This window comes from Oryctolagus cuniculus, chromosome 5, assembly GCF_051225735.1.
Source record: "Oryctolagus cuniculus isolate XC-2025 breed Fujian yellow rabbit chromosome 5, ASM5122573v1, whole genome shotgun sequence".
Classification (NCBI taxonomy): domain Eukaryota; kingdom Metazoa; phylum Chordata; class Mammalia; order Lagomorpha; family Leporidae; genus Oryctolagus; species Oryctolagus cuniculus.
Genome location: NC_142871.1, coordinates 60,444,070 through 60,465,865, shown reverse-complemented (window position 1 = coordinate 60,465,865; position 21,796 = coordinate 60,444,070). Strand labels below are relative to the sequence as shown.

Below are 21,796 nucleotides of genomic sequence, written 5' to 3'. Positions count from 1 at the left end.
ATCCAAAGTCAGGAACCAGGAGCTTCTTCGGGGTATCCCACGTGGGTACAGGGACCCAAGGACTTGGGCCATCCTCTACTGCTTTCCCAGGCCATAGCAGAGAGCAGGATCGGAAGTGGAGCAGCTGAGTCTCGAACCGATGCCCATGTGGGATGCTGGCATCACAGGCTGAGGTTTAACCTACTATGCCACAATGCTGACCCCAGTAAATAATATTCTTAAAAAACTTTAAATTTAGAAAACTCAAGTTAAAATTTCAAGATTGCTATATATCATCCACTTCCAATGCAGAATCCTCTGTTAATTTTTCTTAGTTTGATGTACGAGGAGATTCACAGTATAACTTCAGTGTTGCTCCCTTTTCCATCAAAAGGTTACTTAATGAAAATATGCTATGAATGTTCCTTTTTTTTTTTTTCCCAAGGGAAAGGGTTTATTGGTGGGGAAACCTGACAGATCAGAGGGAAGGGGCGAAGAAGGAAAAGAGAGAAGAAGAGCGTTAGAGAGATCAAGAGAGAAAGAGATTGAGAGCCACATGTTCAGGAGCAGGTCTTGTTAAACCTTTGCTGGGGCTCGGGCAGGGAAGTAGGAGCAGCGAATCCCAATAGGATGGGGGTAGAGCTGACACTGGTGGTTGGGCCATGTGGCCACCTGGCTTCCAGCAGTGGTGGTGGGAGCTAGAGCCTAGGATGATAGCCAGGGTGTAGATTGTGCCATAGATAAGATTGTGACATTTTACTAACATTCCCCGCTTTTTTTTTTATAAAGCAAGCCCCAAAAGTCCAGGAGAGCTAGAGGGATGATGATCTATGTTTAGAGCTACTTCTTGCTGACATGGGGTGACGAAGTACTCTCTGCTGGCATGGGGTGATGACTCAAGCCGCTGTCTCCTGGATGGGGAGCCAAGTATATCTTTGTAACAGTAGTTGGTTTATTCCATTATCAATCCCTGTAAACACTTAAACAGACACAGTAGTCTAAAAGGGTGAGAATAGCAACCAATGATCCCAAGAGAGGCATTAACCAAGTAATGAGAGGATTTCATAGAGGAGAAGAAATGGGAGGGGGGCGGGGTATCTGGATCCTTGTGAAGACTTTTTGATGGACATGGTTTAAAGTTGATCCCAACCAAGACTGGGAGAAAGGCCACTCATCTTTTGTGGGTAGAGGGGTTTATCTATAGAGAAATTCTGAACAATCATACAGCATTAAGTGGGAGAGAGGGCCATCAATACACACAGATTGGTAGTAGAGCCATTGATGTTAGAGTGGGGGCTATGATTACAAAGGAATGAGGCCCCAAGTGGTCTAGATAAGGTCTAGAACAAAGGACGGAGTCATTATTGGAGAAACTAAGAGAGCTGCTATCTAAACACAAGTAAGTTTTCCAATTGAGAGGCATAGAACCTGATAGAAGAGGCCTAATAATGATCTGGTGAGCTTTAAGGCCTTGTCAGTTGTGAGGCCCAGACCTGTCCATCTCTTCACATGGGGTATGAACCTCCTTGGGGAAGGCACCCTGTTGACTTCCATTACCTCGCTGGCCTGGGAGGAGAGCCGGCCAGGTAAAGGCAGGTGGCATCTTCTGCCTGCAATGTTACTGACCCTACTTTGGAAGCTGAGCCGAGTGAAGGGCTTTTCAGCTTCGTGCCAGCAAGATCTATGGCTCTGACCTGGGCATCCTTCAACTCCAGGCCAGGAATATTGCTATTGTCTCTTCTAGTGTCATTCGTATTTGTCCAGTTTCCACCGTTCTTTCAAGTTTCTGTTCCAGACAACTCTTAATAACTTCTGCAGGTTTTTTGTTTTTAAAGTTTATTTATCTTTATTTATTTGCAAGGCAGATAGAGCTGCCATCCCCAGGCTCACTCTCCTCACACCCTCCATAGCCAGGATTTGGCAAGGCTTAAGCTGGGGGCTCAATCCAGGTCTTTCACAAGGGTGGCAGGGGCCTAACTAGTTGAGCCAACACTGCCGCCTACCAGGGTGTGCACTAGCAAGAAGCTACATCAGAAGTGGAGGTGGGACACAAGGCAAGCACTGTGTGCTAGGATGTGGGCGTCCCAAGGGGCAGGTTAACCCACTGAGCGACACCACTTCCCTCTACTTTTAAAATTTTAAACTGATTTCCACTATTAGCTGTTTAATCTTTACAAAAGTGCTTCAGTTTGGGAACATTTTATAAGTAGCAGACAGGGCTTCGAGAGGTTAAATGACAGCTTTTTGGATGAGGCAGAATTGAAAGTCGAAGTCTGAGCTCTTCTGTGTCTTGTTCATGTTGCCTGTGGTGAACTTATTCCCTCACAGATGTTTTCCATGAACTAAAATTCATCCGTGAGAGGCAGTGACGATTGTTTTCTTTCGGTATTACGTACCACAAAGTATCAAGGGTATTTTTTCAGTCAGATTTTTAGCCAAAGTTCATATTACTGGTTTGGCCCAGATTTCCTGCCATTTCTCCCTTAGCTCTCTGTATAATTATCATCAGTGAGGGAAGTATTTGTAATTTGTCATAATAGAGAGTGCTTTTGTTTGTCTTCTCTAAATGGTTTTTATAAGGCCCACGCTCTTCACTCCATGCTACCACTAGGTGGCAGGCATGGTCACACAATGCTGGGAGGAAGGGAAGGGAATGAAAACCAAACAGGAGTTTGCAGACAGAAGCAGAGAGGTGGAACAGGAATGGAGTGAGACGATAGAGCACCGGAGGAAGTTGAGTTTTCAGGATAAACATGAGTGGGCTTTAGAAAGTTCATAGCATATACATGTCGTCTTCTAATTCCACTGTTCCACAGCCTTTTAAAAGCCCCCTCATGTGAAGTAAGACAGCTGATGCTTGGTTTATCTTGTGTGTTCAAATGAAATACCGAAGGTCAGTAGGGAAAGAGAAATTTATCAGGGGTTGATTTTCTTGTTCTCAATGATAATCATCCTCCCCTCAGCCCACCTCAAAAACCTCAGACTTATCCTTGATTCACTCTTCTTTTTCTTAAAAAAAAAAAAAAAAAAAAAAAAAAAAGTTGTTTGAAAAGCAGAGACAGACAGCTCCCATCTGATGGTTCATTCCCTAAATGCCTGCAGTGCCTGTGGCTGGACTGAGGCCAGAGCCAAGAGTGCAGTCCTGATCTCCCATGTAGGAACGGGAACCTGATTACTTGAGCCACCACTACTGCTTCCCAGGAAGCGGGAGTCAAGCCTGAGTCAGGAACCTCACCCAGATGCTATAGCAGGGGTACCAGCATCTTAACCATCCAGCTGAAACACCCACATAATCTGAGAGTTTTGTGTTCGTCTTGCATTTCTGCAGGTTATTGTGGTGCCGTAGCTTTAATTGCTTCTTGCAATGAGTGTTTTGTTGTTGTTGTTGTGTGTGTTTTTTTTTTTTTTTTTTTTTGACAGGCAGAGTGGACAGTGAGAGAGAGAGAGAAAGGTCTTCCTTTTGCCGTTGGTTCACCCTCCAATGGCTGCCGCGGCTGGCGCGCTGCGGCCAGCGCACCGTGCTGATCCGATGGCAGGAGCCAGGTACTTATCCTGGTCTCCCATGGGGTGCAGGGCCCAAGCACTTGGGCCATCCTCCACTGCACTCCCTGGCCACAGCAGAGAGCTGGCCTGGAAGAGGGGCAACCGGGACAGAATCCGGTGCCCCAACTGGGACTAGAACCTGGTGTGTCGGCGCCGCAAGGCGGAGGATTAGCCTAGTGAGCCGCGGCGCCAGCCTTCAATGAGTGTTTTGATATAATGCATGTGATTCAAATCTTTGATTCATAGCCTGTATCCACTGTCTCTTTTCTGAGCCAGTCCCATGTGTGGACACCTGAATACCTTGTAGTTCCTCACACCACAAATCTTCTGCAGCTCTTCACATTTGGACATTAGGAATTCCTCTGGGTTTTCTGAAATAGAGTTAGCTGGGTCCGTGGAGATACTCCCCCAGGTACAACCAGTTTTCTTTCCAGAATGCTGTGGCCAGCTCTAGTCTCAATGGCAATACACTAGGATTTCTGTTTGCCACATCCTCACCAATATTTTTATACTGTGAAAGAGTTTTGCCAACCAGAATCTGGATGGATACATATACATACTTTTTTGTGCACCCTCCCCCACCCCCAAGCAAATAAGTCCTTTAGATCACTTGCTAGTCCTGTTTGGAGATATTGTCTATTTTTAAAGATAAAATGTCCGGGACCAGCACTGTGGCATAGCCACAGTAAAGCCGCTGCCTGCAGTGCCGGCATCCCATATGGATGCCGGTTCATGTCTGGGCTGCTCCACTTCCGATCCAGTCTCTGCTATGGCCTGGGAAACCAGTAGAAGATGGCCCAAGTCATTGGGCCCCTGCACCTGCAAGGGAAGACCTGGAAGAAGCTCTTGGTTCCTGGCTTCAGATTGGCGCAGCTCCAGCCATTGCGGCCAACTGGGGAGTGAACCAGCAGATGGAAGACCTCTCTCTCTTTCTCTGCTTCTCCTTCTCTCTCTGTGTAACTCTGACTTTCAAATAAACAGAGACAGAGACAGCCGGAGGTCTTCCATCTGCTGGTTCACTCCCCAAATGGCGGCAATGGCTAGAGCTGGACCTATCCGAACCCAGGAGCCAGGAGCTTCTTCTGGGTCTCCCACGTGGGTGCAGGGGCCCAAGGACTTGGACCATCCTCTACTGCTTTTTCAGGCCATAGCAGAGAGTTGGATTGGAAGTGGGACTCAAACCAGCGCCCATTGGGGATGCCACCACTGTAGGTGGCAGCTTTTACCCACTATGCCTCAGTGCCATCCCCATAATGTCCTTAATTGTATAAGTGTTCCTAGTTTATCAACCAGGTTGCTACTAATGGACAGTTGGTTTGTTTCCAGTGTTTTGCTTTACATTTGGTACTCTTATTTTGCCAGTCTTTCTTTGCATAGCCTACCTTCTCAGCCACTGTTTTAACCATCTGTGATGACTCCTAATCCAGACATCTTTTAGCAGCACTCTGGATCTAAACCTCAGTGCCTGCTGGAAAGTCTTTCTTGAATATTCCTTTGTGACTTCATGAAAGTGTGAACACAGTAGAACTTGACACCTTTCCCAATGTTCACATCTGTTTTTCTATCCCATTCCCTATTTCTGCAAAGTCTTATTTAATTCTTGTCTGCCTTGGCCTAAAATACCATTTATTTTCTCCCTCCCTCCTTCTTTCCTTCCTTCCTTGTTCATTCCTTTACTTGAGAGACAGAGTTAAAGAGAAAGGTCCTCCATCCACTGGTTTACTCTCCAAATGGCTGCAAAGGCTGGAGCTGGGCCAATCTGGAGCCAGGAGCTTTGTCTGGGTCTTCTACGTGGGTGCGGAGCCCAGACACTTGGGCCATCTTCTTACTGCTTTCCCAGGCCATCAGCAGGGAGCTGGATTGGAAGTGGAACAGCCGGGACTCAAACCGGAGCCCATATGAGATACTGGTGCTGCAGGTGGATGCTTAACCTGCTACTCCACAGCACTGGCCCCACAAATGCCATTTCTATGAAATCTTCCCCAACTAAAACTGATCTGTATCTACTGAGAATTTCCAGAACACTTTATTTTGTTCTTCCTTTAAAGTGCTGCCTTAAATTATAGTTGCTCGCATTTGTATCTGTCTAGAATACAGGGCCCTCAGTAGAAAGAGGCTGCGTGTTGTACCTTTTTATCATCATCACACCCAGAACAGTACTTTGTACATAATAGGTGCCCTGGTGCATCATCTGTTAAGGGAATGGATTCTTGCCAGTGGTATTCATGTGTAAGCAATGCTGTGTTCCTTTCTAACCAGAAGGTACCGTGCTACTTGATGTTTGCTTTGGGGTTGCTAAGTGCTGCCATTTATGCCCGTGAGGTTGGGTAGTCTCCACTCCTACCTCCCAGGCCTTCTCAATATGTGTGCTTGGGATCTGATGCGTTGCAAACGTGAGTGGAATTTTAGTTTGGTGGTTAAGGTACAGTGTTGGAAGAAGAGGATAGCTATATAGTACTATTGGATACGCATTCCAAGCTCTTTTATATTCACAATCTTAGACATTTTGAACTGATAAAGAATAGTTTTCCATATGTTTATTTTGTTCTTAAAATTTTCTCCCTTTATTTCCTCTTTAAAGCATATGGGGCAGTACCGATGCCTGGAATTGCTCATTAGGAAGGCTGTGTCAGAGCTCCCTGGAATGCATGTGTTCTGCATTCTGACTTCAGTGACGCTGCCACAGCGTGAGTGGGCCACTGAAGGAGAGTCAGGTTTGGACAAAATTTTGGAAAGGCTATTGATTAATGATGACATTTAGATCAAAATATCTTGAAAAAAGCACAGCCATGTTTTCTAAAACGTCCCTGAGGATTTTTGCTGTGGGGGGTAGAGATGGGGAGTATGTATGCATACTTGTGCCTGTTTTATATAGCATCACTGTGGGGTTCTTTTAGGTAACCAGGAGAGAGGAGGGGCACACAGAAAAGCTCTGCATTCTTGCAAACATGGAAATAATTCCCATCATCTGGGCTGACAGGAAAAGGGATTAAAAAAGGCTAAATGAGACTTCCTGTTTAGAGTTTATAGAATTGTGCCATATTCACGTACCTATCTTGAAGGTTAAGATTTTATGCCTTGGGTTAGTTGTTTAGCCTAGCAGTTAAGATGCCCACATCTTCCCATATCAGAGTACCTGTGTTTGATTCCCAGCTCTGGTCCCTGCCTCCAGCTCCAGTCCCTGCCTCCAGCTCCTTGCTAACATGGACTCTGGGAGGCAGTAGTGATGGCTCGAGTGATTGGTTTACTGCCACCAAAGCGGGAGGCCTAGATTGAGATCCCAGCTCCTGGATGCAGACATTTGGAAAGAGAAGTAGTGGATGAGTGCATACTGTTTCTCTCTCTCTGCCTCAAAAAAAGTTTTTTTAATGTTATGCTTTGATTAAATTTTTAAAATGTTAGTATGTATTGTAAATATAATACTCCTATGCTGAACATTGGCTTAGTGGGAGAACTTCAAAGATACAAACATGACAGTGAGCTAAACAAATAGGAAGTCATAGGGTGGGCGTTGTTGTACGGTGGATTGAGCCATTGCTCAGAACCCCCACATCCCAAATCAGAGTGCCTGGTTTTCAGTCTTGGCTGCTCCATGCTTTTATTCCAGCTTCCTGCTCATATGCCTGGAAGCCAGCAGACAGTGGCTCAAGTATTGAGTTCCTGCCACCCATATTAGAAGAACCAGATGGAGTTCCTGGCTCCTGGTTTTGGCCTGCCTAACCCTGGCTGTTGTGGGTATTTGGAGAATGAATCAATGGATAAAAGATTCTCTCTTTCCCTCCATCCGTGTGTCTATCTGTCTCTTCCTTTCAAATAAAATAAATCTTAAAAACTTAAATAAATAAATAAATTGACAAGAGTAAATGGTTGAAACAAACATTCTTCAGGGATTTTTTTTTTTTTTAATTTGACAGAGTTATAGACAGTGAGAGAGAAAGAGAGAAAAAGATCTTCCTTACGTTGGTTCACTCCCCAAATGGCCGCTACGGCTGGTGCGCTGTGCTGATCCGAAGCCAGGAGCCAGGTGCTTCCTCCTGGTCTCCCATGCAGGTGCAGGGCCCAAGCACTCGGGCCATCCTCCACTGCCCTCCCAGGCCACAGCAGAGAGTTGGACTGGAAGAGGAGCAACCGGGACTAGAACCTGGCGCCCATATGGGATGCCGGCACTGCAGGCGGAGGATTAACCAAGTGAGCCACGGCGGCAGCCCCAAGGGATCATTTTTTGTACTGTGTCTTACCTTTCTAGAAGCTGTGTTGGTTATTTTTTGTTTTTCTTTTTTAATATGTTACATGCTTTTAGATTTCTTCAGAGGCCCCACAGTACCAAATATTCGCCTGGCTGGATTGGAGTACGTTCTGCACTTCACTGCACTGAACGGGAAGATTTACTTTCGAAGCTATAAGTAAGTGCTTTTCCTTGCGTGCCGCCTTCATCCTCAAGGTTGGCATTGTGGTGTGACTGTTTTATAGAGCTCAGACTTAGAACTAGTGTCTGGCCAGAAGTTTGGAGAGTTGGCAGAACAGCAGGGACAGCAGCTCTGCCCACCTTCAGTGTGTCACTTGCGTGCTAGCCTCTGCCACTGAAGCCTACTTTCCCAGGGCCCAGAGCATCTCCCACTGCTCCCTCTGCGCTCACTCAATAAGGAGCCTCCCTGGTTGGTACAGTACAAGCTGAACATCTCTAACCCAAACATCCATAATCCTAGATGCTCCAACCCACATACCTTTTTATGTGCTGAAGTGACATTCAAAAAATTTTGGTTTTTGGAGTATTTCAAAACATTTTGTTTCAGGTTTACAGCAGTGTTCACCCAGTAAAATCCAGGCAAATATTCTAAAATCGGAAAACTGCAACCTGAAACACTTCTGGTCCTACACATTTTGGATAAGGAATACTTAACTCGTATCATCTTACTGCTCTTGACTGGGTTTAGTGTAGCAGGCCACAAGTTGGGCTGGCCAACACAAATCTGAAAGCCCTGCATTTAAAATATGGACTCTAAATGTAAAAAGAATCATTGGCTTGATTTCATTTTACCATTTTACTGTCTTTATAACCTAGGCCTTCTGCCCCTACCCTTCCACAAAATAAATATAAATCCTGACAAGTAGATTCTGTGCTTATAAAGGAGCTTAATGACATGCTATAGCTGTGTCTTTTGAGTTTTGTTTTTTTTTTTTTTTTTTCATTTTTAAAATAGTGTTGGCACTGGCTGATAGAGCCGTGCTTTCTAGAAAATACCTTGACTCCCACACGCTGACTTTGTTTGTCCATTGAGTTCAGGCTTTGACGTCAGGTTTGAGCTGTGATATGGCCATGCAGTGTTGACATTGTCTTCCGTGCAGTAGTGCTGTTTGCACAACCTGTCATGCCCAGCGTTTCTTATGTGGCTTTTAATTTTGTTTCTTCACAATGAGATATGTGGCTGGCCAGCTTATGTCTAATGAATGTCCAAATGAAACTAATTGTTCACCTCTTTGGTTGGTTGATGATTTCCATCTTGGTCCCAAGTGTACTGAGTAAAGAATACTTAGTTCTTTTCATCAGATGATTAGTACCACCACTTCTGTGTTGTTTTAAGATTTCTCTCTTTGTTAATGATTTGAATGACAGAGCAACAGAGAGAGAGAGATCTTTGATTTACTTGGATGGGCTGAAGCCAGGAGCCAGGAACTTCATCTGAGTCTATTACAGGAGTGGCGGGGGTGGGGGCCCGGGCGCTATGGCACAGTGGGTTAAAGCTCCAGCCTGCAGTGCCGGTATCCCATATGGGCACTGATTTGATTCCTGGCTGCTCCACTTCCAATCCAGCTCTCTGCTATGGCCTGGGAAAGCAGTGGAAGATGGCCCAAGTCCTTGGGTCCCTGCACCCATGTGGGAGACACAGAAGAGACTCCTGGCTCCTGGCTTCAGATCAGCGCAGCTCTGACTGTTGCAGTCATCTGGGGAGTGACTCAGCAGATGGAAGACCTCTGTCTGTCTGTCTTTCTCTCTGGCTCTACCTCTCTCTCTAACTCTGTCTTTCAAATAAATAAAATAAATCTTTTTTTAAAAAAAAAAGAGTGGCAGGTGCTCAAGTGAACTCAACTATATGAGCCTTCTGTGTGTTAGCAGGAAGCTGGATCAGAAGTGGATCAGCTGGAGCCCAAACTTAGGATGTAGGTATTCCAAGTAGCTGCCTCTGCCCACTTCTATTTTTCTCTCATTAAAAATAAAAAGACAAAATATATTATAAGATGTAATTAATGACTTCATTATATTTTAAAGCCTTTTTTTAAGATTTATTTATTTACTTGATAGAGTTAACATACACACAGACACAAAACACACACACACACACACACACACACAGTTTCTATCTGCTAGTTCACTCTCCAATTGGCCACACTGGCTGGAGTTGCGCCAATCTGAATCAGGAGCTTCTTCTGGGTCTCCCACGAAGGTGCAGGGCCCCAATGACTTGGGCCATCTTCTATTCCTTTTCCAGGCCATAGCAGAGAGCTGGATTGGAAGTGGAGCAGCCACTTGTGGGAGGCTGGCACTTCAGGCCAGGTTTAAACCCGCAACACCACAGTACTGGCTCCTTTAAAGCCTTTTTTAATATTTATTTTTTATTTATTTGAAAGAGAGTTACAAAGAGGGAGATACAGGTCTCCCATCTGCTGGTTCACTCCCCAGATGGCTGCAACCGCTGAGGCTTGGCGAGGCTAAAGCCAGGAGCCCAGAGTTTCTTCCAGGTTTCTCACGTGGATGCAGGGGCCTAAGCCTTAGGCCATCTTCACTGCTTTCCTAGGCCATTAGCAGGGAGCTGCATTGGAACTGGAGTAGCTGGGACTCAAACTGGTACCCATATGGGATGCTGGCATCACAGGCAGTGGTTTAATCTCCTACAGCATGATGCCAGCCCCTATTTCAAATTTTTTTTTTTAATTTATTTATGTGTTTGAAAGTTACAGAGAGAGGGAGAGGCAGCAAAAAAGAGAGAGATCTTTGACCAACTGGTTCATTCCCCATTGACTGCAATGACTAGGGCAAAGCCAGGAGCCTGGAGCTTCATTTGGGTCACCTGCATGGGTAGCAGAGGCTGAAGTACTTGGACCACTCTGTTGCTTTCTCTGGTGCATTGACAGGGAGCTGAATTGGAAGTAGAACAACTGGGACTTGATATGGCACCTATACGGGATGCTGGCATTACAGACGGCAACTTAATCCACTGTGCCACAACACCAGCTCCTTAAAACAATTGATTTTTAATTTATTTAAGAACAGAGATACAGAGACAGCGATCCTTCCATCTGCTGGCTCACTTCCCAAATATCTGCAACAGCCAGGGCTGGGCCAGGCTGAAGCCAGAAGCCTGGAACTCGAATTAGGTCTCCTACTGGGTGGAAGGACCCAAGCACTTGAGGGGTCATCTGGTGCCTCTAGTATACGCATTATCAAGAAGTTGAATCAGAAAGGGAGCCAAGGGGCGCAGAGGGTTAAAACCCTGGCAACCCATATGGGCACTGGGACTCCAGCCTGGGCTGCTCCTCTTCCACGATCCAGCTTTCTGCTGTAGCCTGGGAAAGCAGTAGAAGATGGCCCAAGTCCTTGGGCCCCTGCACCCATGTGGGAGACCCTGAAGAAGCTCCTGGCTCCTGGTTTCGGATAGGTGCAGCTCCAGCCATTGCAGCCATCTGGGGAGTGAACCAGCGAATGGAAGACCTCTCTCTCTCTTTCTCTTTCTGCCTCTCCTTCTCTCTCTGTGTAACTCTTTCAAATAAATAAATCTTAAAAAAAAAAAAAAAAAGAAAGAAAGAAAAGGAAAAGGGAGCCAAGATTTGAATCTTTAACTTCCAGCCGAACGCCCACCCCTGATTTTTTAAGAATATGTTAAAATCTTAAGTATATGACTGCTATTTAGAGAAGGAGAAAAAAAAGATGAAAAATCAATAACAAAAAATTCTTTTTTAAAACATTGGAGACCCTGGGGATACAAAGGAAAGTAAGAAATGAATAATAACAATAATGTAAACTCTTTCAAGGGGGCCAGCGCCATGGCGCACTGGGTTAATCCTCTGCCTGCAGCGCTGGCAAGCTGTATGGGTGCTGGTTCTAGTCCTGGCTGCTCCTCTTCTGATCCCGCTCTCTGCTATGGCCTGGGATAGCAGTAGAGAATGGCCCAAGTCCTTGGGCCCCTGCACCTGCATGGGAGACCAGGAAGAAGCACCTGGCTCCTGGCTTCGGATTGGCCATTGCAGCCATTTGGGGAGTGAACCAGTAGGAGGAAGACCTTTCTCTCTGTCTCTCTCTGTCTGTAACTCTACCTGTCAAATAAGTAAATAAAATCTTAAAAAAAAAAAAAACAAAAAACCTCTTTCATGATGAAGAGTTGCAGATGTATTTATTGGAATTTGTATTTAGTGTAACGAACGACATGCAGGGGAAATCAAACACAACTACAGAGAACAGTTGGGTCAGAGTTCAGAGTAACCCAGCAGTGACTACATTTTTCTGCTGATGAATGTGATCCCTGAAATCACCCTTAGGATGGCTGGGTGTCTTTCATAATGGGAAAAGATGTTTTTGAATCAGAGACCCTGGCAAGAAATTTAGATCAACAGACATTCTGTATGTGCCCAATAATGCCTGATAGCTGTGGATTCAAAGTAGAAAATGAGCAGTATGATGTGGAGGGAGCTGCTGCTGGGAGGGGTCAGCTTAGCCCCCTGGCGCTGTGCCCCCCTGCAAGATGGGAGGGAGTATTATCCCAGGATGAGCATTGCTCTGAGCCCAGTGACTGCCTGCAGGCCGCACTCACCCACATGACACGGGCAGGTCCCTTCTCAGGGCCTGCGTTTCCTCCTCTGCCGAGTGGAGTACCATTTAGATGCCTGATGTCCTGCCAAGGTCGAGGCAGCGCCTTTACGAAGGCAGAGGGGCGCAGGTGTAGGTGGGAATGTGCCAGAAAAGTGAGTTTCACTTACCTTGGCTCCTCAGGCATCTCATGGCTGCACCAAGGCGTCCTTGCCCTCTCTCTGCAAATTAGCCCTCGAGTGCTGTGCAGAGGGTGGTAGTTAATATTCACACACGTTATTTGTGAAGATTAATAAGCTTATAAAGTAGTTCCGGGCTTCTTGGATGAAAGGAGCTCTGAATGTGAAATTATAAATTAATGGGACCTTTGACATGCCCTTTGGGGGGAATAAATCATAGTGCTGGTAACCTCTTCCTGTGCATCCTGTAATAATTAATTCCTCATATGTGAGTGACTGCTTGTTTTCCTTGGAGAGTTTTCTTCACTGGTTAGGGCCATTAATATGAAACAGAAAATCTTTAGTAACCTGCCACCTACGCCTCTGCCATGGCGTTGGTTAGGTGTTATGGAGAGAAATAGGCAAAACAGGAAATGTTAGCATACCTGAAAAAGCAAACCCACCATTCTGGTAAAGGAGTTTACCTGCTGAAAACATAGAGGGTCAGACAGGTGTATGGAGGGAGAAGAATCAGGGCATTTCTGAACAAGTGTTATAAGGTCATTCTTCCCCCAAGAAATTGATGAAGAATATTTTAAAATGTATGGAAATTGCCAGTGAGCAATCTACCAATGTGAGCACACCCCCTCCCCACCCCTCCACCTCCCAGAGGATAGGAAGTGGGGTTTGTCTGTTCTGTGTCTTTGACATTTTATCCCATACAGCCTTGTGGAACTGAGTGTTTATTTTTTTTCTTTTTTTTTAAGATTTATTTATCTGTTTGAAAGACAGAAGCAGAGAATGAGAGTGAGAGAGAGAGAGAGAGAGAGAGAGAGAATCTTCCATCCTCCAGTTCCCTCCCTAGATGGCCGCTGTAGCTGTAGCTGGGCTGATCTGATCTGAGGCCGGGAGCTTCTTCCGGATTTCCCAATGTGAGTGCAGGGGTCCAAAGACTTGAGCCATCTTCCATTGCTTTCCCAGGCGGATTAGCAGGGAGCTTGATTGGAAGTGAAGGACACGAACTAGTGCCTTATAGGATGCTGGCACTGCAGGTAGCAGCTTTACCCTCTACGCCACAGCGCTGGCCCCCTGTGTTGATTTGACTTAGATCTGATGTAGGGGAAGACAGCAAGTTAGGATCTGAGATCAGTTATTGGGCATGGGAAAAACATTTGAGACAGTAGATGTTTTTCTGGAGACACGGAAACCTGGAAAGGAAATATCTGTTTCTAGGAGGAAAACTCAGTGTACGTCTGACAGGTAAGGGTGGAGGAGGTATTTTTGGTTTTGGTTACTTTCTTACAACTCAGTATTTAGTTTAGTATCTTCATTTTGCTTAGTAAGATTGTGAAAATCATTTATAAATTCTCTATAAATACATTTGCTCTATGAGAAAAATAGGTTATTATTTGAAAAGCAGAATGACAGAGTGAGAGAAGAGACAAAAAGAGAGAAGGAGATCATTCCTCTGCTGGTTTACTCCTCAGGTGGCTGCAACAGCTGGGTCCAGTCCAGGCCAATGCTAGAAGGCTGGAAGTCCATCCAAGTCTCCCATGTGGGTGGCAGGAGCCCACTGCTTCCAGGCACTGTAGCAGGGAGCAGATCAGAAGTGGATCAGCTGGGATCTGAATCAGCACTCCAGTCTGGGATGCTGGTGTTTCAAGAGCAGCTTAACCTTAACCCAGCTGTGCTGTAACACCCACCTGTAAACAGATTGTTTGTTTTGTTTTGTTTGTTTTTTTAAGATTTTATTTATTTATTTGAGAGATAAAGTTGCAGAGAGAAGGAGAGACACAGAAAGAGGTCTCCCATCCACTGGTTCACACCCAAAATGGCCACAATGGCTGGAGCTGTGCTGATCTGAAGCCAAGAGCCAGGAGCTTCTTCTTGGTCTCCCATGTAGGTGTAGGGGCCAAAACACTTGTACCATCTTCTACTGCTTTTGCAGGCCATAGCAGAGAGCTGGATTGGAAAAGGAGCAGGTTGTTTTTAAAGGGCTAAGAATTGATAACTTTCATTTATCATTAAAGAAAAACTCAGTAGTGTGAAGAATGTAGTATTAGGGCTGGTGTTGTAATAAAATTGCTGCCTGTGATGTCAGTATCTCATATGGGATGATTCGTGTCCTGGCTGCTCCACTTCCGATCCAGCTCCCTGCTGATGGCCTGGGAGGGCAGTGGAAGATTGCCCAAGTGCTTGGGCTCCTGCCACCCATGTGGGAGTCCTGGTCCAGTTCCGGACGTTGTGGTCATATGGGGAGTGAACCAGCAGGTGGAAGATCTCTCTCTCTATAACCTCTTTAACTCTTTCAAATAAATAAATAAATAGATTTTTTTTTTTAAAGAATGTAGTATTAAGTTTATAAAAGGAAACTCCTGTATTCAGATGCTGAGCCTCTTGGTGTGTAGGTAATATATGAAGGAAGGGATGTGGGGAGAAATAAGGACTCCATTATATGATTAAACATTGATAAGTCAGTGTTTATTTGTTTTCTGCTAAGTAATTTTAGACCTGTAAGAGAAATGATGATACCTGGGCTTTTAGACTTCACTGGTCAAAGTTTAACAAAGGGGGAGGATGATGGACTGTCAGCAAAGAGCTCCTGCAGAGAGCTGGAAACAGGCGAGCCAGCGAGCGGGGCCTTCTTGTGTCCATTTCGTCTGCCAGTAAACATGCTCAGTGAAGTGAGGATGCGATCAGTACAGGGTGCGGCGCTGTAACTGAATTCCCCAGCGAAATTGCAACATGTGTGGTTATGCTTAGTTGTTTGGAAATGATCTTAATTATAGGTACCACTCAGAAAACTACTTTGTTAGGAAGACATTTTTTATAAATAAAAAGAGACATTAGAGAAATTTTGGCAACAAAGACATGCCATTAGCTGTTGGGGATTGTTTTTCATTTAGCTGAAAATTAGCACTTTGGGTGGGCATTTGGGTAGTGGTTAGGTTGCCTCTTTCTTGGGACACCTGCATCCCACATTACAGTGCCTGGTTCGAGTTCTGGCTGCTTTGTTTCCTGTCCAGTTACCTGCTAACGTGCACCCTGGGAGGCAGCAGATGGTGACCCAAGGACTTGGGTCCCTACCATCCGTCTCCATCTATGGGAGACCCAGACTAGTTGTAGGCTTCTGGATTCAGTTTGCCCAACTGTAACTTGTTGGAGACATTTTGGGAATGATCCAACAAATGGAAGATATCTCTGTCTCTCTCTCTACCTGCCTCCCTCCCTCCCTCCCTCTCTATTTCCAGTAAAAAGGAAAAAAAATAAAAACTAAGTAGCAGAAAATATTTTGGTTGAAAATTTGAAGTTTTGTATGTGACTTCCTGGTTCATTTCACAGTGCCCTGAGCACAGCTTTCCCTGATAGATGGATGACCTTTATTGGTTCAATATTTTGCCTATTATTTATTTGGAAGTACTAAAAATGTGCATATGAATGCAGGAGTGATAGAGCAGAGTCCAGTGGTTTCTGCCCCCTTATGCTATGAATTGGCTCTTAGGAAAGATGCCATCATACCAGCCAGCTTCATCATATAGAAAGATCTTTCATTCACTGATTTATCCCCAAATGCCTGCAACAGCTTGGGCTGTGTCAGGCTAGATGCAGGAGCTAGGAATTCCATGCAGTTCTCCTACATGGGTGGCAGGGACTCGGGTACTTGAGCCGTCAGCTGTTGCTTCCCAGCGTTTCCATTAGCAGGAAACTGGAAAGAAAGCCCAGGTCCTCCAGTGTGAGATGAGGGCATCGCAAACAGCAGCTCTTTCCACTGTGCCACAACAGCTGCCCCCTGTTTTATAGTGTAATGTTAGGATAGCTTTTTTTTTGTTTGACACTTATGCTCTTTCTAGATCCTAGCCTGTTTGCTTTGCCTTGTCCAGTTAAGCATAAGTAAATGTCCAGTAGAGTATCTGTTGGCTTAGCTCTCCCTGTAACCGGCAAATGGGCTTCCCATAGTGAACCATCTTGGTTGCATGTCAGCATGTGAGACGTGTGGGGCCCAGAGAGCTATTACTAAGCGTTTGTGTACTCAGTTTTGCTTCCTGGTGCTTGCTGCTCACTCTCTCTTTTCCTGCATTTGCTTCCCTCTTCTGTTTGTCTTTTCTCGTATTACCTGTTGCTTCTCACTCTGCAGCGTTTGTGTGAAATGGCTAATCTATAAACATTGTCATTGAGTCAGCCCTTTTTCTCCCTGTGGAAACCTGGCTGCTAAAACAGTGTCATCTTCAGTTCTTTGACATGTTCTCATGACATCCTTCACAAAAGAAAGTGCATGTCTTTCCATCTGCACACTCCACATACTGGAAGGTTGTAGTTTGGTTAGGAGTTTTAGATTCACTTCAGGAACCGGTGCTGAAGTACAGCAGGTTAAAGCCCTGGCCTGCAGCCCCATTTGGGCACCAGTTTGAGTCCTGGCTGCTCTGCTTCCAATTCAGCTCCCTGCTAATGCGCCTGGGAAAGCAGTGGAAGATGGCCCCCCAAGTCATTGGGCCCCTGCACCCATGTGAGAGACCTGGAAAAAGCCTCTGGCTCCTGGCTTCAGATCTGCTCAGTTCTGGCCGTTAGTCCATTTGAGGAGTAAACCAGTGGGTGGAAGATTTTTCTCTCTCTATCTCTACCTCTCTGTGTAACTCTGTTTCAAATAAATAAATAAAAATAAATCTTTAAAAAATTCACTTCAGTTTTCAGGGAATCAGGAAATTATCTGTGCTGTAGGGAAAGGTTCTTTCTGAATGAACTTGTTTAATGGATTCTGTAGGTTCATTCTGAAAGGATTCAGTAGTCTAAGGTCATTGTTCATCATGGAAGCATACTGTTTCAAGGACCAGGTTTCTTCATTCATTTGGTGACAGATGATAGATATCATTTGTCTTCTAGTTCACTTGCCAAATGGCCATAATAACTTAGGCTAGGACAGGCTGAAGCCAGGTGCCAGGAATTCTACCCAGGTCTCTCACATGGGTGGCAGGGGACCACACACTTGAGCCATCTTCTGCTGCCTTTCCAGGTGCGTCAGCAGGAAGTTGGATCAGAAGCAGACATGAACCAGTGCTCCAGTATGGGATGTGGGTGTTGCAGGCAGCAGCTTATCTTGCTGCGCCACACACTCATCCATTAAATTATTTTTATGTATATGCAAATTTTATAAGTGAAGTGACAAAATCACATCAAAAGATCCTATTTCTTAAACGAATTTTCTCTTTCACTTGAAGCTTCTCAACAATATTTTATAATTTTATTTCTGGTTTTTTTTTTTAAAAATTATTTATTTAATTAGGAGAGTTAGAGAGGGAGAGACAGAGAGAGGTCTCCCATCTGATTCACTCCCCAGATGGTCACAATGGCCAGGACTGGGCCAGGCCAAAGCCAGGAGCTTCCTCTGGGTTTCCCTTGTGGGTACAGGGTCCCAAGCACTTGGGCCATCCTCTGCTGCTTTCTCCAGGCGCATGAGCAGGAAGCTGGATCAGAAGTGGAACAGCCAGGACTAGAAAGAAGCTTAACTTTCTAAGCATTTTTATGTCATTTTCTTGAACTGAAGTTCCCTGGAATAAAAAATATTTGGGAAGAAGATTTTCTTGAGTCAAAGTAGCATTTCTTTTCCCCTTATTTCATAAAGGTTGCTCTTGAAGAAATCTGGTTGCAGAACGCCTCGGATTGAATTAGAAGAGATGGGACCCTCATTGGATCTGGTTCTGAGGAGGACGCACTTAGCATCCGATGACCTTTATAAATTATCCATGAAAATGCCCAAAGCTCTCAAGGTACCTGAGCCGCAGATTGCAGCCATATTTATTTGTATATTTTGCTCTTTTTTCTGAAAAAAGAATTGTGTGTTATATTGAAGGATATACATAAAGAGATCAGTAAAATACATAAAACTTGACTCTCAGAATGAAGAAAAAAAGAAAAAACCAAATAAACCAGACAAGAAGAAGTGCAGAAACCAGGCATCAAGTTTGGCTGAGAGCTTTCTGGTAGCCAGGACTGCCATTTTCAGAAAAAAATAAAAACTTTTTGGGCAGTTGTGCAGCTTAGGGCTTAGAGCACAGGGTGTATAATATGTGCGTAAAGTATGTTTTGATTTTTAAGTGGTTTTTAAAAACAAGTGGAAATAGTTTGTCTAGAATGCCAGTAGAGATTGAAATGATTGTCGCAATTTCTTAAGGCAAACGCAGGAAATTCTCTCCACGTATGACAGTGGAAGAAGTGTGGTCTCTAGTCTCTTCTCAGTGTGCCTGGCAGTTTCCCTAGAGCTTATCTACCCCGAACCTGCTCACTTAGAATTTACGTTTTAACAAAATCCTCAAGTGATTTGTATGCACACTTATGCTTGAGAAGAAGGTACATGGGCCTGTATGAGGGTAGTTCAGAAGGTTCTTGGCAAGGCAAAATTCCATTTTCGTTGAACTTTTTGAAGCACCTTCATAACATTATTTGACATTGAGGGGTGCTTACTAATGGGAATTGTTGTTATAGACTAGATTCGTACTAGTTCATGGTAGTAGAAGGCCGTTAAATGTATATACACATGCACATATACAAGTATGTGTATTCTTGTTTCATAGCCAAAGAAGAAGAAAAATATCTCCCATGATACTTTTGGTACAACTTACGGAAGGATTCATATGCAGAAGCAAGACCTAAGCAAACTACAAACCAGGAAGATGAAGGGGTTGAAGAAGCGACCTGCAGAAAGGATAATAGAAAACCAGGAGGAAAAATCAAAGAGAATTAAAAAAAATTGATGGAATTTAGCCAACAGCTATGGTTTTATTTTAGTCTGTTTACTTAAGAGAATTGTCAAGCTTCAGTCAGTTCAGAGTTTCTTATAAGATTTTATTGTATATTTTTATAACATAATAACTTACTCTATATTATTGTGGACAGTAATGTACTGGTGTTAAGTTTGAGCCTCCTCCCTCTGATGTTACACCTGATATGCTGTTTTCTCTCTATGATATGACATCTGCTTTCTTAAAACTCTTCTCTCTTCATTGAAAGAGGGAGAGAGGAGGGATCTTCACAACCATTGGAGTTTTTAAAAAAGTTCTGGATGGGACATTTTAGAAAAACAGAGATAGCCTTGGAAAGCAGAAAGAACCCAAAGGAGCTGTATAAACATTTAAGATAAAAACCTAGCCCCATTTCCCAATATATTTCTATGACCTGATTTTTATTTTTTACTTTTCTATTATTCTGCCTGAAATCCTACCAGTTAAGAGATTGATTTGAGATTTTAAGCTTTGTGTCTTAAAATATAAATGTCTGAGAGGGTTGTCCACTACGTGATGTTGGCACCTTCCCTTACTGTTGATTATTTCAGTTGATTCTGCCATTAGGTGGAGTCCCTCTTAGAAAGGAGGTAAAAGGAACAAATGAGTTTTAGGTCACAGGGTGCTTCAGGGAGCTGGTTATTCCTGGACAGCTGCAGGTGATGTGAAGGTGCTCACAGGCAGAGTAGAAGTCAGCCAGAGCCTGCCTGCTTATTTCACAGGTTCTTGAAGCCCAGCCCTGTGCTGAGGAAAACAGGAAGAATCTTGCTGGTTTTGCATACTTGCTTCCCCAGAATGGAGAATTTAAGTTCCTTGATTCTCTGGCAGATACACTTGTTTCTACAAGTACAAGCCAGTTCTGTTGTAAAAACACAAACATACATAAACTGTAATTTGTTTCACAATATAGGAGCGTTTTTGTTTTTAATTCCATGTCAGAGAGCTCCCCAGTGCTTGTGTGTGCATACATTCATGTACAGGTGGGGCTGACAGCAAGCAAACGCTAGAGTCTCAGTTTGACTTTGCATTTCCCTTCTCGTGGGAACCCATTCCTTCCCTCTGCCTGTTCCACAAATGAGGGAGCTGGGGTCAGTGCTGGCATAGTGGTTTAAGCCACTGCCTGCAATGCCACCATCCTACATGGGTGCTGGTTCAAGTCCCAGCTGCTCTACTTTCCATCCAGCTCCCTGCAAATGCACCTGGGAAAGCAGCAGAAGATGGCCTAAGTGCTTGGGCCCCTGCACCCATATGGGAGACCCAGAAGAAGCTCCTGGCTTCTACCTGGTCCAGCCTCAGCCATTGTGGCCATCTGAAGGTGAACCAGTGGATGGAAGATCTCTCTCTCTCTCTTTCTCTCTCCCTGTCACCCCTTTCCCCATAACTCTTCCAAATAAATCTTTAAAAAAATTGTGGGAGCTGACATCACTCATTTATACTTGGTGCTTGATTATGCATTTAGCCAAAAGCCACAAAGTCTTGTGTCTGAACCAGATATTCGCATCTAATGTCTGAATGAGCGGAAATGAGTAAAATAATTGTTTTCCTGAAGGAAAAGGGAGTCAGAAACAGTGGATGCACCGTCCTCCCCCAGTGCCTGGCCCCTGACTGGTCCAGCTAATGCCCATGCAGATCCTGATTCATGAGGCGAAGTAATGGGCCCTACTCACTGGGTGCTTATGGGACCCCCTCCCTGCCTCGCTTGCTCTGTCAGGAAGACCTCTGCCAGCACTCGCTGCTGTTGTGAGCCAATGTTAACTGAAGATGGCCATCTTCTCTGTGTGGGGGGTATTGTCTTATGGGTGGGTTTGTGTTTGTTTTAGTAAGTAACCTTTCTGTTTGAAATTTGCTACCACATCCATCTGTTTCCTGTGTGTTAGTGTCTGGTAAGTTGAAGTGGGTCCTCTTTGCTCAGCGAAGACTTATATAGTATTATTGAAATCTAGCAGACTTTTTTTGTTGAAAAGTCTTTTTCTCAAAATTGTTGAAACATCTTGGAACCCTTGCTCCACTGTTTGTGTGACCTACTATGGAAGGTACATTCTAATTTCTTCCTGACCTTGAACTTGGGACACACCATATATAAATTGGAGACTGTGTGTTAGTTCCAGTGGAGGCGGTGACTTGCCTGTCTTGAAGTTCTGCTTAACTTTGGATAGCCAATCCATGGTTAACTTTGTATACCTAACTCTCATGTTTTCTGCAGTGTTAGTACCAAGCTCTTTATGATTTCATAAAATTTTCCCTTTTTAAAAGCTGAAATACTGATGTTTGTTTTCTTGGCATTGAACATAACCCATAGTATGGATGTTAATACTCCATTCAAGAAAAGAAGGGATGGAGCAAAATGTACCCATGTAGGCTTTGATCCTGTCAGAATCCGATGACTTCTGCTTTCCCCTTTCCGTGTTTAGCTACTTCAGGTCCCCTTAGAAGGTGGGCCATGAAAGAGTGAAACAAAACAAAGAAGGTAAAAACCACTAAAATCACTGCTGAAGTTGGGCCAACAAAGGAAGTTTTGTTATTGTTAAAAAGTTTTTAGAAAA

General features: G+C 44.4%; 1 protein-coding gene and 1 long non-coding RNA gene across 3 annotated transcripts in view; one reads left to right on the top strand and one right to left on the bottom strand.

The window, feature by feature from the left end:
• The window catches only part of RPF2 (ribosome production factor 2 homolog), a 47,557-nt gene extending 26,045 nt beyond the window's left edge, over window positions 1-21,512 (top strand). For both annotated transcript variants that reach the window (XM_002714918.6, XM_089333799.1), the window contains 3 exons: window positions 7,823-7,925; window positions 18,098-18,242; window positions 19,047-21,512. In XM_002714918.6, coding sequence (XP_002714964.3) covers window positions 7,823-7,925; window positions 18,098-18,242; window positions 19,047-19,226 — 428 coding nt within the window. In that variant the 3' untranslated portion in view covers window positions 19,227-21,512. The remainder of the gene's footprint in view (window positions 1-7,822; window positions 7,926-18,097; window positions 18,243-19,046) is intronic.
• Window positions 30-12,593, bottom strand: LOC149126522 (uncharacterized). Its single transcript, XR_016234552.1, has 2 exons — window positions 12,493-12,593; window positions 30-155 (listed from the first exon to the last, which is right to left on the bottom strand). It is a non-coding gene; the product is annotated as an uncharacterized LOC149126522 (long non-coding RNA).
• Window positions 21,513-21,796: the final 284 nt, after the last annotated feature.